At 42.0% G+C, this 15,986-nt stretch overlaps 1 protein-coding gene across 1 annotated transcript in view; it reads left to right on the top strand.

The window, feature by feature from the left end:
* Colec12 (collectin subfamily member 12) overlaps nt 1–15,986 on the top strand; it is a 181,168-nt gene that overhangs the window by 137,919 nt on the left and 27,263 nt on the right. Inside the window, exons 3-5 of the mRNA XM_005329023.4 lie at nt 5,161–5,283; nt 13,415–13,513; nt 14,269–15,315. Coding sequence (XP_005329080.2) covers nt 5,161–5,283; nt 13,415–13,513; nt 14,269–15,315 — 1,269 coding nt within the window. The remainder of the gene's footprint in view (nt 1–5,160; nt 5,284–13,414; nt 13,514–14,268; nt 15,316–15,986) is intronic.

Here is a 15,986-nt window from a genome sequence, read left to right as displayed (position 1 = left end):
GCAACACCACTGAGCTACAGACACTTAAGATAACCAAGACAGCCCAGCCGAGAAGTGATCTACTATGATCCACAGTGCTAGCCTCCAGGTACTGAGGAAGGGATGGATCCATTTCCATAGGCGAGAGCTCATTAAACTTATTTAGATGAATCCATCTTCAGCAATATACATGGCAGGAAAATGAGATAGTGAGGGGGACTATCTCTCTCTCTCTCTTTCTCTCTCTCTCTCTCAAAAGATTGGAAAAACAGACTGGCTTGAAGCCTGGACCACAGCACTTGGGAGGGCTCTTTATGGAGAACCACAGCAGAAAGGAATTCTCTTTGCTGGTGAATTCTTCTGGCCCTTTGCACTGTCATTCCTGGAGCGTTTCAGTTATTCTCTGCAACCAGCTAACCGCCCTCTCATGGGGGCCCCACCCCACCCCCACACTTTTTACTTGAAACATGTGTTATTGGAAACAGGGCAACACAGGGGAACTTGGAGTTTGGACACTGGAGACCAAATTGTCAGCCTATTCTGAACTTCCGTGGAATATTCCAGGAGCTAACCAGAGTGATTTGGGCTTCACTGGGCCCCCAAAGGTTTATGAATAACAAAGATGTGGGTACTGGAAAACACATTCAGAGCCCAAGCCAAGAATGGAACCGAATGGGAGATAGTTCAAGAGGGAAAACCAGTAAAAGACATGTTCCCCCCCTGGAACCTCTCTGCCTGTGGCTCTCTGCATCACAGATGTGCTGTTTGGGCCAGGTCTTTTGAAAAGCTGGATCTCTCTCTCGGTGGTGGTAAGAGGCAGCATTGCTTTGCTTCCTGAACTGGAGTCTCTTATCTGCAGCACTGTGCAGATCCATCTTCTGGCCTCCCCCCACCCCCCGTCACCCCCATGGGAACAAAGTCCCCAGTCTCTGGAAAGTAATGCTAAGAAAACAAACACTACAAAGGCTGGTAACAGGAGGATATCTCTCACGAATGTTTTTTGTGACCATCTAGGTTCAAGGGGGAGGGGGTCCCCCAGCTCCGGGAGCCAGCAGGGTCTCTTTGTAGTAGGCATCTGTATGTTTGGCCAGATGTCCTCCCAGGGGAGGGCAGAGAAGGAAAGATAAAACAAGAGTTCTTATTAAAAATAAGTCTCCGGGGGAGAAAAAAAACAAGCCAGAGAAAGTGTGTCAAGTGGAAAGTGAGACCAGGCGCTGGCATCTGATATTGATTGATCTGAGGCAGTCAGAGGTAGAAGTGCACACTGTGAGGAAGTGCCCCTGCTCTCAGGAATGTGCACCAGTGACGGCTCTCTGGAGCAGAGCTGCATGGGTGCCACATGCACGAGATGCCCAGTGGCCACCCAGTGCACACAGGGAAGGACGGAGGAACGAATTCCTGTGTCGGAGTCAGGACACGGGGCTCCTGATCCTGCTTCACCTCACTGGTCCTCATTGTTCCCATCAGTTCCACGGTGATGATGCTTGGGCCAGATGACCTCTACACTGTCTTCTGGCCCTCAGATTCCATTATCTACCACAATCTCCTACAATGACCAAATCTTCTGAGATGTCACCCACCATGGTCCTAAACTACAAAAAGAATGAAAGTCCTGTCAATCATGAAAGTGTTATTCAGTCTTCCTACAAGAGGTTGGTCCATTGTCCCTGCGTTCGTCATCCTTCTGTGTTACAGTTACCACCAAAACAAATTTATTCTTTCTCAACATGGAAGGAGGCACATTTGTGGAAATCTACCTATTCTTCCTCTACTTCCAATTCCAGATGGTTTCATTCTTATGGGATGTAAGAGGTCTTTTTTGTCATTTTAAAGCACCAGAATTAAAGGGAGTATAAGAGCTGGAGTGTGTGTGTGTGTGTGTGTGTGTGTGTTTTCATCCTTTAGTCAAGGGCCAGCCATTGAAAGCTGGCTTTTTGGGGTTTTTTTGTTTTGTTTTGTTTTGTTTCTTTTTTGGTAAATGTCATGAGGACAGCAGTATTTTAGAGCAGGGTGAGGCTGGATTCCAGTAGAAATGGAAGAGGAAGCTTCCACTTGAGAGTAAGATTTCTTACATTTGGATGATGGCAATGGAATGGAGAGGATCACTGGAGATAGGCACCGTGGCCTGGTGCAGTGATCATGGTGTTTGGAGTCTGCCACTGGTTGGAATCAAGGCTTGGACATGTGTAGGGTGTCATTTCAGCCCTCAATACTGTGCCACCTTGTAGGGTTACTTTACAGATTAAAGATGCTATTGTGTAAAGAACCTGGTGCTTTACTCAGCTCTTTCACCATTGTGACCGAAAGACCTGACAAGAATAATTAGAGGAGGAAATGTTTATTTGGGGACTCAGTTTCAGAGGTCTCAGTCTATAGATGGCCAACTCTATTGCTCTGGGCCCAAGAAGAGGCAGGACATCATGGCAGAAGAGCATGGTGGAGGAAAGCAGGTCAAGATATGGTCACCAAGAATCACAGAGAGAGAGGGAAAAAAAAGGTGTGTGAGAGAGAGAGAGAGAGAGGTGGGAGGTGGGGAGGAGAGGTTTCTCTGCTCATTAAGGACAAAATATGAACCCTAAGGGCATGTCCACAGTGACCTACCTCATCCAACCACACCCTATCTGCCTTCAGTTACCTCCCAGTTAATCCTTTCCAGTGGATTAATATACTGATTAGATTAAGGCTCACAATCTTTCACCTCAGCTCTCTTGCATTGTTTCACACACGAGCTTTTGGGGGACACCTCATATCCAAACCATAATGGAAGCCAATGAACATCAGGAAACTGTAGATGATAACTGTGATAAAAATATCCCACAGGAATGATGGACACATGCCAATATGGCATCATGAATCCCACTAGTATATACAATGCACAGATAAAAAATATTTTAAAAATAAAATTTTCCACAGGACCTGATGACTGAATCAGAGAATAAATACCAAAGAAGTCACAGTGCCTTTGCATACAATCACCTGAGAGATTGAAATGATAGTAGTACTTAAGTTGGGTGTAAGCTGGAGATCTGTTTTAGCAGAGCTAGTACTGAGGTCATCAGATATGCAGTTGGCTATTAGAGAAATGTAGGTTGAAAAGGAAAAAGAGTCAAAATATGGGGAAATTGTAACATGAAGAAGACTTCTAGGTCTGTTTAATGAATGAGTCTGATTTTATGGCTTCACCTTGAAGAAATTGACTAATCAATCAGGTGCAGTGACACACAGCTATGATCCCAGGGGCTCTGGAGGCTGAGGCAGGAGATCGCAAGTTCAAATACAGCCTTAGCAAAAGCAAGGCGCTAAGCAACTCAGACCCTGTCTCTAAATAAAATACAAAATAGGGCCAGGGGTGTGGTTCAGTGTCCGAGTCCCCTGAGTTCAATCCCCTGGATTCCCCCCCTCATAAGAAATTGACTAACCAATGGTTGATCCACCATGATCATCATCTGAAATGGATTTTTGCTCCTCAAAATGGGAGGAGCTGGAGTTGTGGCTCAGTGGTAGAGCATGCGTGAGGCACTGGGTTTGATTCTCAGTATAAGAATATAAGCAATTAAATAAATAAAGGTCCATCAATAACTAATAAAAATATTTTTTTAAAAAAATGTGGTCATTAGACCAGGCATCACCTGAACCTTGTTAGAAATGCAGAGTCTTATTTCCCAGCTCAGACCTACTGAACTGGAATCTGCATTTCAACAACATAATATGTGAAGCCATTTAAAGTTTGAGACACCCATTCTAAAGTGTGGTCCCTAGAATCGCAGCATTGGTACCACCTGAGCATTGTTAGATATCCACGTTCTCGGGCCCCTTTTACATCACCTGAATCAGAAGTGCTGTGTTTTAACAAGTGAGATAATGTGATTCCGATGCACCCCAAAGTTTGAGTTAGCACTGCTGTTAAGTCGTGAAACAGATTGTACCCCTCCCCTTGTGTCTGTCGCCCCGAACACCAGAGGGATTGGCTGAACTCTGAGAGCTAAGTTCGAGTCATTGTTCTATGCTGTTTCCATCATCATTTTGCATTAAACACAGCTGAAGAACTCTTTTCACGGAAGAGGGGCACTCGGTGTAAAGTCACAAACCAAAGGAGAGGAACCTCAACTATGGTTTAATCCTCATGACTTACCCATCAAAAATTATGAGCACAATTATAAGAGATCAGTAGTCCTTTATATGCTGTTGCTCCTGGGGGACGCTATTGTAAGACACACACAGGGAAACAGGACAGGAAAACAAGGAATCTACTGATGCTGTGATCCCCCATACAATGTGATTTTCACATTACAATGTGCTCAGTCTCTGTCTTCTGTGTTTCCAATCAATCAGAGGGAAAGTTCCCCTTTTATGGGTTAGTTGCTGGAATCACTTGCAGCAAGGATGCTGGTTTACCACTTAGACTGTACTGTTTTTCAGAAAGTTGAACTGTCAGCAGTAAAAGTTTACCTGCTCTCATAAAAAAATGTCTGGTTTTTATTTTTCTTCCGTATCGTTATTCAGATGACTGTGATAACTGAGAGAAGGGTCAGAATCTGTTTGTATGCATGTAATGTACAAAAAGTGGTTTATATTGAGCATTTAATTGTACATTACAACAAATGGCATGTTAGTAAACCAGTTTTTTTTAAGGGTAAGGGGGTATGCTAACTTGCAGTGTTTGCACCCATTTCCATGGTGTAAATACTTCCTCTGGGGTTGATTTTGTGCTGCCATCAGTTTAACAACCAAAATTCTACAAATTGGCTCTCATAAGCCAGTGGGAACCAGCCCCAGCACAATATTAAAACAAACACCAGGGGATAAGGCAGATGTTTTTGGTTTGGTGGATTGGTTATGGTTGAATTGCTATAGGTTCAATAATGTCTAAAATGAAGATTTGGGTGTTTAAAACCTTCTGTCACACAGGGATCTTTATTGAAATTATAATGGAATTTGTTTTGAAACTCTTCTGGGAAACAAAGATGTTTTAAAGTCATATTAAAATACAACAATAACGACACAATGCAGTGTGCAAAGTCCTTGTATTGCATAGCAGTTTAATTTCCCAGTACTTTTCTTATTATAGCGAAGCATATATAAATGTCATTCTTAGTCACAGTATTTGAACCAAAATGCAAAGTGATACTGTTTCAAAATATATTTCTGTCTACCATTATTAAAATTTGACTTCTCTTACAGGTATTCAGGAAGGAACCCAATGTACCAAATGTAAAAATAACTGGGCGCTGAAGTTTTCTATCATATTATTATACATTTTATGTGCCTTGCTAACCATCACAGTAGCCATTTTGGGATATAAAGGTAAGTAGCCTTTCCTTTTTCCTTCTGAATAGCAAGTTTCCCTTCATTAATTTAAGCATGAAAAAAGCTCATCTTTGCAAGTATGAAGTACGGTAGCCCTTCAGGAACCACTGTGGATTGGATCTAGGATCCATGAGAATATCTGAGTCTGTGGATGCTAAAGTCCCTTGTACACATGGCATAGTATTTGCATATAACCTATACCCATTGTCACATAGCCTTTAAATCTCTCGGGATGGTACCGGGAATGGAACTCAGGGGCACTCGACCCCTGAGCCACATCCTCAGCCCTATTTTGTATTTTATTTAGAGACAGGGTCTTACAGAGTTGCTTAGTACCTCCCTGTTGCTGAGGCTGGCTTTGAACTCGCAACTGCCTCAGCCTCCCCAGCCTCTACGATTACAGGCATGCGCCACCGCACCCGGTTTAAATGACTTACAATACCTAACATGATGTAGATGCTGAAAAGTTGTTGCACTGAATTGTTTAGGGGATAATAACAAGAAAAAAGTCTGTACATGTTTAATATAAATGCAGTTTTTCTCCAAATAGTTTCAATCCAGAGTTGGTTGAATTCAGGGATGTGGAACCCACAGGTACAGAAGTCCAACTGTATCACATTTATGCATTTCAAGGATAAAACTTAAGGACCTCCTGAGCTCCTTCTGTGTGTCCTAAGCTTCTTGTAGCTATGGGACCTACAAGGGAGAAGATAATTTCTTTTGACCCTCTTCAATAATGATAATAATCCTCTTTGAGTTATAACGATGTTTTTTCCTCTTTGTTGCTTTTATCTACGTATCTTTAGCTATCCCCTCCGCCTCCCCTCCCCCCACCTTATCTCTAAGAGGCTCAGTGGAAACTGGAGTCAGCCCACAGGGACACTCTATTGAAAAAAAAAAGAAGCAAAACACAAGATCTCCAAAGAAGCTTAGTCACCCAGGGACTGGCCAAGAAATTTTCTTCTTTCTCTTCAGCACATTCACTGAGGTTTCTTTTGTTTGTACAGTTTCATAAAATTATTGTAAAAGTGAAAACCGAAATGGTACTGCCACCTCAACTCCATAAAACATTAGGCCTACATACACTTGGCTAGTTTAAAGTAAAGAGGAGATTTTTGCCTGCATCCTCCAGACTTGCAGAAAAAAGTAGAGCACAGGTAGGCATCAGGGTTCAGAGTCACAAACTACACAAATCCTTTTATAGAAAACAGCATGGATGTGCCAGGCTTGGTGGTGCATGCCTGTAATCCCAGCGGCTTGGGAGGCTGAGGCAGAAGGAGCACAAGTTCAAAGCCAGCCTCTCTTCAGAGACCCTGTCTCTAAATGAAATATAAAAAGGGCTGGGGTGTGGCTCGGTGGTAAAGTGCCGCTGGGTTCAATCCTCAGTACAAAAAAAAAAAAACCAGCATGAACACATTGCTGTCAATGTCACGTGAGATAGATATGTCCATCTGGTTGGTTGCAGTATGGAGGTAGACGTCGTTCTGTTGATCTGCAAACCCTTCTTTCAGCAGCAACTATGGCTGCCTTCCCACAGAGAAGAACTTCCACATGTTTCCTCCTTGTTGTTTAGCCCCTGAACTTGACCTTGGAGGAGAAGGATTCAAAGTGAATTCCTTCATACCCCCTCTCTCAGGCTTCCCCAGTATTCAGGTGTCCTGAGGAGACACAGCATATTAGAATGAGAATGGGCTTTGGATCTTGACATTCAAGTTCAAGACTTGATCCTGCCGGTTTTAATACAGTAATGAAAGTTCAGTGGGTGCTTTCTGTGCGCCAGCATCACGCTAAGTCCTCTCCATGGCTGTGGAACCTGGGTATGAATCATCACCTCCCAGAGAATCTGATTTCATAGCTGCAAAATGGTAACTGGGATGCCACTTTCAAGGTGGTAGAGCTGAACAAAGACGATGTCATAGAAACCCCCTGTGCTATTGTTGGTCACAGTAGAGTGACTATAATGTCCTTCTGTCCTTTGCCACTACATTTAATACAGCTCCAGCCGCTAGAATGGCAAAACGTGCTAAAAGTCCTGAGTATAGTTAGGGCCTGTTAGTCCTTCCCCCAAGGAAACATCCACGGAAAATAACATGCATCATGGAGCGTGTTGATGGTGGAATTTGGGCAATGGAAATGTGGAAAATTGCCGGGTCATTTTATCCATCTGTGATGAGTTCATTTAATTGGGAGAGCCTTGCGTTTCTAGACAAAGCAGCAAACACAGTAAGTGATTAAGAAAGGCCATTAAGTCACGACAAGGGCTGCGCAGGGGGACAGCGGGGGTGGGGTGGCTAGTAAGGGAAGGAGGGTGTTCTGTGTCCTGGGTCCTCCATGCTGGCTGATGTTTTCCAGAGGTACCTTTGCTTGGTTACTAACTCCTCCATGGCTTTTCCTAGTGAGCTGAGCTAAAACAGCCATTTAGTAAGTACCTTTGAAGGCTCAGTATCCTGTGATATCAGGAGAATAAATATTCTCTTCTGAAAGAGTCCAGAGTGGTTTGGTGAAGATGGACTATATTTTAATTTTTACCTCTGCTAGGACATAAGGGCTAGGATCTTTAGAATTATACAGAAAGATCCAAAGGAGAGAGGCTTTTTCTATTCCTCTCTGTTTGGTAAGATGCAGGTATTTCCTCCATTTTATCCACTGGGCATCTTTCCAGTTCTGATATTATCCTTGTGCTAGTCTGTGTGCCTGGAGCACCCTTTCCCTGCTCTCCACCTAAATGACTCCTTCATGCCCTTCATGTCGTGTCCAAATCCCCTGGAAGCTTAGTTGGATGCTTCATGTTTGTTCCGTCATTACGGCCAGTGTGTCTGGCTTCTCTGTCTCAGCACTTGAACTAGATGTTTGTATGTAAACTATCTTTTATTTATCTTCTATCAGCATCTACCCTCATGGTATTCAACAGGTACCCAGCAAAGCTTACTGAATGAATTAATCGTAGGGTGGATAGGTGGATGGATGGATGGAGGGGTGGATGGTAGATTAGGACTGATTTCTACAAAAGCAAACAATTGATACCCAAGCAACACTAAGTCAATCTGCATATAAAGAATTGCTGCCCTGCAAAGTCCTACCTTGAAACCTAAAATCCTAGATTTTAGCTTGGCCTTCTCTGAGTGGGATCTCACCAGATGCAGGGAGAAGGGATGGAGCAAGTGGAAGGGGAGGCAAGATGGTGTCTTGAGCCTCTTTTTCTTCTTTCGATGCCCCCACTCCTCGGCTGCTGCTGTCAAAAATGAGATAATACAAAATGCACTTTAGGTTTCCAAACACGACCATAAGGAGCTAAAATGCTGATGTTTTCCAGAGGTACCTTCTCTTCACATTGACAGTGATTCCTTTTTCTTGCTGATAAGGTTCTGGTGACCCAACCTCTCAAAGAGGCAAAAAAGATAAGACCCAATTCTCCCTTCACGCATCTTCCTTTGGTGGCTGGAAGACCTTTGTTAAAAGAAAGAAAAAGACATTAATGCCATGGCACAATTGAGATGTGAGGGTACAGATAGTAAAAATAGAGCATTTACTATTATCTAGTTACTAAAAAAAAAAAAAGAAGAAGAAAGAAAGAAAGAAAAGAAAAAGAATATTCAGTTAAAGAAATGCAAGTAGGTGTTTCTCTGGAGGACATAATGAAAAAGAAATGAAACTCTTTTATTTATCAGAGCCAACAAAGGCAATTCCACACTGTTTTCCTCAAAATTGTTTTTTACTTCTCCTTTTTTGTCACTCCCATAGCCACAAGTTGGGATATAATGTTTTGTTGTTTTTTGGGGTTTTTCCCCCCCAGAGCATTTGCTGAATGAGCCAAAGAATTGCTTAGTTACCAAGACAGGGTCTGTACAGTGGCTGTGATCATGAGGCATGTCGGTCACTTAGCAGAAAACATGCTCTTGGACAGTTACGCTTGGTACATCTTCTGACCTGGGCTTTTTCTCATTAGTTCATGGAGCTTTCTTGGCAGGAGCCATCTCTTAAGTTTAGTGGGTCATGTTTCCTCCAGAACATTCTCTGAAAAGGAAAATCCTACTCCATTGCTCTGCCCAGCAGGCAGCCTTCTTAAGGTGATTAGGACCAAGAAGGAGGACAGAAATATGAATCTTCCTCAGTAGCCACAGAATGTCTGCCTTGCTCCTAAGCTATACCAGAATAGCATTGACAACTGGATAAGGGGGCTTTCAAAATATGCATCAGATCACACTGTAGAGCTCTTTAGAACCCAGGATAACACCCTGCAGACAGATTTTCTGTATTTCCATAATGAAACCTGAAAGAGCATTCAAATAGAGATGTCTTTATTGAATTCCTGGGGAGTGCAATCAGGAAGTCTTAGGAACCCATCAGAGGATATATTTATCTCTTAGACACTTCGGAGCACCAAATAGGAGCTCCAAGTTCCATCCTTGTTCCTTATCCTCAAGGGCTGGGACCATGTCCCATGTCTCTTGACTCTTCAGTGGCTATCACTGTGCCACAACATGGCAGGTGCTTAATAAACACCTGGTGATGGTGACTTAAAGAAAATATAAAGAAGACCCAATTCTTCCTTTCAAGGAATTTTTTTTTTTTAATCAAGGGAAACCAGATTGAGGATTAAGAAATGCTAAATGAAAAGCAATGTGGAGTTGTAGAAAGAGTATGGATTTTGGAATCAGGTCTCTTAATCCGGTACCCCACTTAGTCACATGCAAGATCTGTGGTTCTGGGCAGGTCATGGAACATCTGTGAGCCTCAGTTTCTTCATCTGTACAACAGGAGTGGTAAGAATTAACAGTGCACCTTGCAAAGAATGGGAACTTTTATTATTTATACTATAGAGACAATAGAAGCTATTGAAATGATTATTATTCAAATAAAGGTTCAGTTGGTGTGCTCTAGAATCAAATTATAAGCAAGGCTTCACACAAGGGATGGTGAGACTCGAAGGGGAACTTTAAAAAGTGGGTGAAAACAGTACAAGGAAAGAGGAGGTTAATGGCCCCGGCCAAGAGATGGTGCCAAGGTGTTTTTATGGGGAGGTATTATTGTAAGATTATTCCAGGGAATTATGCTTTGGGTACTTCAGGAGGGGCAACTCTTCAGGTATGATACCCCAAATACCAATATTCAGAAGAAAAATAGTCCACATTGAGATATAGTTTCCAATAAAAAGAGACCCTGTCAAAAACCAGACTGCTGATAACCCTGGGGTGTGGCTTCCTGTTCATTTTTCTCTTACAAGCATGATCTGCAAACAGGTCTATATCTGTAGTCTGGTCATTTCAGCGTTAGATAGGATGGCTCTGCCTCTACATTCCTGATTGAGATTTTGTGCTAATAATTTTGAGTAAAAACCACTGTAAAGGCTGTGTGCTCATACAGCAAGTGTGAGTTCTGGATCCTCACCAGTCTGGTATTTTTATGCACCAGCCATCTTCCAGCATTGCAGCCCTAAAATGTGCAGCTTTTACCAAGATCCTATTTTTAAACACAGACAGACACACACACAGACACACACAGACACACACAGACACACACACACACACACACACACACACACACACCCCACTCCTGCACTTGGGGTGGGGAGGATAGTTTCCTTGCTACCCAGAAGATAAAGGTAACAGGTTCTTTTTTAAATTTTTGTTTTTTTCCAAAGGAAAGTATTCATTCCTTATATTCCAAGCAAACCTGAATCGTCTGTCCACGACAGTGCTGTGTTTTTCTAAACTAAAATGGAAGAAAAATTAGAGAGGGTAGAAAATGAATGACTGTCAGCATATTTAGAGGTTTATTTGGTTTCCAGGGAAAAGAGGCAAGACTTAAGATCCTGCATGTGGTTTGAGGACAGACCAGAGGCATCTGTTTTGATTTGAGAATCAAAACTAACCCTAAACTTGTAAACATTCCCTATGTTGTGTTTCAAAAAGTTAGTTTTGCTAAAATGCGCAGGATACATTGTGTTCTTTCGAGTTTCCAGGGACTTGGTGTTTGCATGCCCAGCACCCAACCCTTAGGCGCAAGGTCTGCATCTAAGTAGTCATTTAAGAAACAATAATTATTTAACAAAATGTCATACTCATTGCCAATGCAGAGGTTTTCCTGGATGGGTTGGTTGGTTTGTTTACATGACCTGTATATAATTCGTCCAGTTCATTCATTGGTCTCAGCTGCCCCAGGCGGATGCTCAGTTAAATAAATGCCATCACGTGTATATAGTTGTTGAACACCTACTAAGTGCCACACACTGAGCTAAGCGGTAGAAATAAAACTAAATAAAGATGGTCCCTAAGTTATGATGGCTCAACTTAGGGTTTTTGGACCTTAGGATAGTGTGAAAACAATACACATTCACTAGGAAACATACTTTGAATTTTGAATTTTGCTCTTTTCTGGCCTAGCAATATATAGTAAGATGCTCTTGTGATGCTGATCAGTAGTAGCTCCCAGTCCGCTGAAATCACAGCGAGGAAACAGCTTACACCCTTCAGTGTGCTCTTGGATAACCTGGGATGCTCAGTAGGTCAGGGATATTCAGTGCATTTTCAACTTACAATATTTTCAACTAGCAGTGGGTATACTGATATAACCCCATTGTAAGTCAAGGAGCACCTGTGCAATGTTCCTGCCCAGAAGGCTCTAGTAAGCAAGCCATGAGGATACGGCATGGGGAGTCCTGTAATAGGGAAAGGGCTGCTTGCCAGGAGAATTCTGCAAGATGCAGCTCAGCTAAGGTTTCCCAAAGGCTGTGCTGAGCTGGGGCCTGAGGAGCAAGGGGGACATAACATAGTGAAAAAAGTCCGGAAGAACATTGTAGAAGAGAGAAGAACACATTGAAAGGCTCATGAGAGAGAGCACTGGAGGCAGTGTTCGTGGATTATTATGGCCAAATTGTAGATACTTGAGGGTGAGCACCGTGAGCTTCCTGAGACCCATTCCAGATTCATGGAGCTAGTGCACTTTGGGTCACATACACTGATGGTAACTTAGGGAAAGGAGCCACCCATTCAATCATGTGTGGGTAGAACCCTTGATGAATAATATAAACTGCATCAATTAGCTCACAATTGGTATAGGGGACATACTTATGCTTTTAAAAACCTTTGAAAGCTTGTCGAGACTGAGGACAGTAAGGCTGGGCAAGGTGGCCCACACCCATAGTTCCAGGTACCCTGGAGGCTGAGACAGGAGGGTCACTTGAGCTCAGGAGCTCAGGACCATCCTGCACAGTACAGTGAGACCCCATCTCAGATAGACAGACGCACAGACAGATGGGATGAGACAGAGTGACTTGCTCGTAACCTGCTGGAGTTTGAGTCTCACAGGGATCACTTCTGAAGAAATATCTTCTTATGAGACATCGTAAAAACAAACTTGAATTCATAATTTTAGAGAATGACTGCCTTCTAAGAACAGATTTAAAAAACCAAGCTTTTATTTAATGCTGTGTCACTAACCTTCTCTGTTGTACAATCAAGAAAATTAAAAAAAAAAAAAAAACTAAACTAAAATCGTGGTAAACCATTGTTTAAAAATACTACTCAGGCATCTACATGGAGGCTGATAAACTACAAATTTTTATTTTCACTAATGAAAAGTAGATTTTCAGGCCTCCAGGGTACCTCCCATATGAAAGCAGTAGGTCCTCTTGACATTTTTTTCCTTCTCAGATGACTTTGTATACAGACTTGATCTAGGGGTTCTTTGCCAATGGATCTCTTCCTAGGTAAGTAAGTCACACCTGCCAGGAATTTTAGGGCAGCTGGTGAGCGATGGATTTTGTTAAATGACCTTAGTGTTCTCTGCCTGCGTCAAACAGCAATTAACATAGGAAATAATACGGACCAAAGACTTCTTTAATATATAAAATTTTAAAAGCTAGTTCTAATTTCTGAAGCTTCCAAACTATTACAGAATCATCATCATAGTTAAGAATGTACAGTCTTCAACCAAATGATCTATTCCACTTGGTTTTTTGATAAGCGACTTATTTTATAAAAGAATCATAGCTTTCCCCATATTTGATTTCAATTATACTTTTGCCCCTATTCTGTTCCCTTTGTTCTGTAATGAATCTTTCGTCTTGAAATTAAAAATATAAATATGAGTGAGTATGTGTACTAATGTATTGTTTCCTAAAACTTAGTTGTAGAGAAAATGGACAATGTCACAGGTGGCATGGAGACGTCTCGCCAAACCTATGACGACAAGCTCACTGCAGTGGAAAGTGACCTGAAAAAACTAGGTAATCTGCAAAAAGCATGACCCATCCAGTGGCACCCCCTCACTCTACTGTATATAAATAATGGCAGCTTTTTAGAATGATACTTCCTAGAAATTTCTAGAAAATTCCATTTCTAGAAAATTCCCAGATGGACATTCAGGTTTTTTTTTTTGTTGTTATATGTTGAGTTTTCTATCTGATTTCATTCAAAGACTTTCAATAGTAGAGAAAATTACCAATTTTGGTGTTGAATTCTGCCCCCCCCCCCAACCTGGAACTATTATTTGCCAATTTAAACCTGAAGATCAATCCTAACTAAAATGAACCACAAATACCCTTTTTTTTAAAGACTCTTGGATAAAATGCTCAGTAAGTTTTAAACTGCATAGAATTATAAAAGTTAATTTAAAAAATAAAATAGTTCCATCTATTCTGTTCCTTGATTTGGGGCTTGCTTAATTAAAAATAATACTTTGGCAAATTTAAAAGGTTATTGTCTTCTAAGAATACCCTGCCCATTGTTCTAGAATCTGGTCAATTCTTCCTCTCTTTGAGAAAAATATTCACCCAACTTTGTCGGTTGAAGTACTGAACACCAATTCTGATTCCCCAGGACCCAGTTTTATGTGGATTTTTACTAATGCAGAGAAGTCTGTGTATACCATAAATTTTATCTCTAAAACAATCCATACTAGTTAAGTGTCAATGTGATCACTGACCTTGCCCAAACACTTCTCCATACTGCCAGTCTAAGAAGCAAACATTTCTTTTCCCAGGAGACCAAACTGGGAAGAAAGCTCTAAGCACCAACTCAGAACTTTCCACCTTCAGATCAGATATTCTGGATCTTCGTCAACAGCTTCATGAGATTACAGAAAAAACCAGCAAGAACAAAGATACGCTGGAGAAGCTACAGGCGAGCGGGGATGCCCTGGTGGACAGGCAGAGTCAACTGAAAGAAACTTTGGAAAATAATTCTTTCCTTATCACCACTGTCAACAAAACCCTCCAGGCATATAATGGCTATGTCACCAATCTGCAACAAGATACCAGCGTGCTCCAGGGCAATCTGCAGAATCAAATGTATTCTCATAACGTGGTCATTATGAACCTCAACAACTTGAACCTGACCCAGGTGCAGCAGAGGAACCTCATCAGTGATCTGCAGCGGTCTGTGGATGACACGAGCCAAGCTATCCAGCGAATCAAGAATGACTTCCAAAATCTGCAGCAGGTTTTCCTTCAAGCCAAGAAGGACACCGATTGGCTGAAGGAGAAAGTACAAAGCCTGCAGACATTGGCTGCCAACAACTCTGCCTTGGCCAAAGCCAACAACGACACCCTGGAGGATATGAACAGCCAGCTCAACTCATTCACAGGTCAGATGGACAACATCACCACTATCTCACAAGCCAACGAGCAGAACCTGAAAGACCTTCAGGACTTACATAAGGACGCAGAAAACAGAACAGCCATCAAGTTCAGCCAACTGGAGGAACGCTTCCAGCTCTTTGAGACAGATATTGTGAACATCATTAGTAATATCAGCTACACGGCCCACCACCTGAGGACGCTGACCAGCAATCTGAATGAAGTCAGGACCACTTGCACCGATACCCTAACCAAACACACGGATGACTTGACCTCCTTGAATAACACACTGGCCAATATCCGTTTGGATTCTGTTTCCCTCAGGATGCAACAAGATATGATGAGGTCAAGGTTAGATACTGAAGTGGCCAACTTATCGGTGATTATGGAAGAGATGAAGCTGGTGGATTCCAAGCATGGTCAGCTCATCAAGAATTTTACAATACTACAAGGTAAGTACAAGGGCTGTATTTGGATTTGTATGAGTATAACCTATTGCTGCATAACAAATTACCTTAAAACTTGGCAATTTAAAATAATAGGCATTTATTATCTCATAGTTTCTGTGGATAAGGAATTCAGGAACAGCTTAGCAGGTTGACCCTGACTAACTTTCATGAGGTCATGGTCAAGATATCATCTAGGTCTGTAGTCATTGGAAGGCTTGACTGGGGCTGGAGGGTCTGCTTCCAACAGAGTTATTCACGTGGCTTTTGACAAGAGGCCTCAGTTCCTCACTGTGTGAAAAACTGCTCGAGTATCTTCATAACATGGCATCTGGTTGCTTCTAGAGGAAGTGATCCAAGAGGGAGAACAAGACGAAAGCCACAATACTGTTTTATGACCAAGCCTTAGAAGCCACACACTATCACTTCTAACATATTCTGTTTTTTAGAAATAAGTCACAGGTTCAGCCACCACTCAGGGAAAGGGGAATTAAGTCCCACATCTAGAAAAGAAGCATAACTAAAGACACTCCATCAATTATTTATTGATGAAAGATTGATCCATTTGGATTTTTCTCAGTACCAGAACTATTGCAATGCCAATATAAAGGGAGCATCTCTGAAAGAAAGATTAATTTTTTCAGATCACTCAGCTGCTATTAAAGGATTTCTGTTTC

The sequence above is a fragment of the Ictidomys tridecemlineatus genome, chromosome 13 (genome assembly GCF_052094955.1).
Source record: "Ictidomys tridecemlineatus isolate mIctTri1 chromosome 13, mIctTri1.hap1, whole genome shotgun sequence".
Taxonomy (NCBI): Eukaryota; Metazoa; Chordata; class Mammalia; order Rodentia; family Sciuridae; genus Ictidomys; species Ictidomys tridecemlineatus.
The sequence above is the reverse complement of the archived record's forward strand: the minus strand, read 5'-3'. Positions and strand labels throughout refer to the sequence as shown.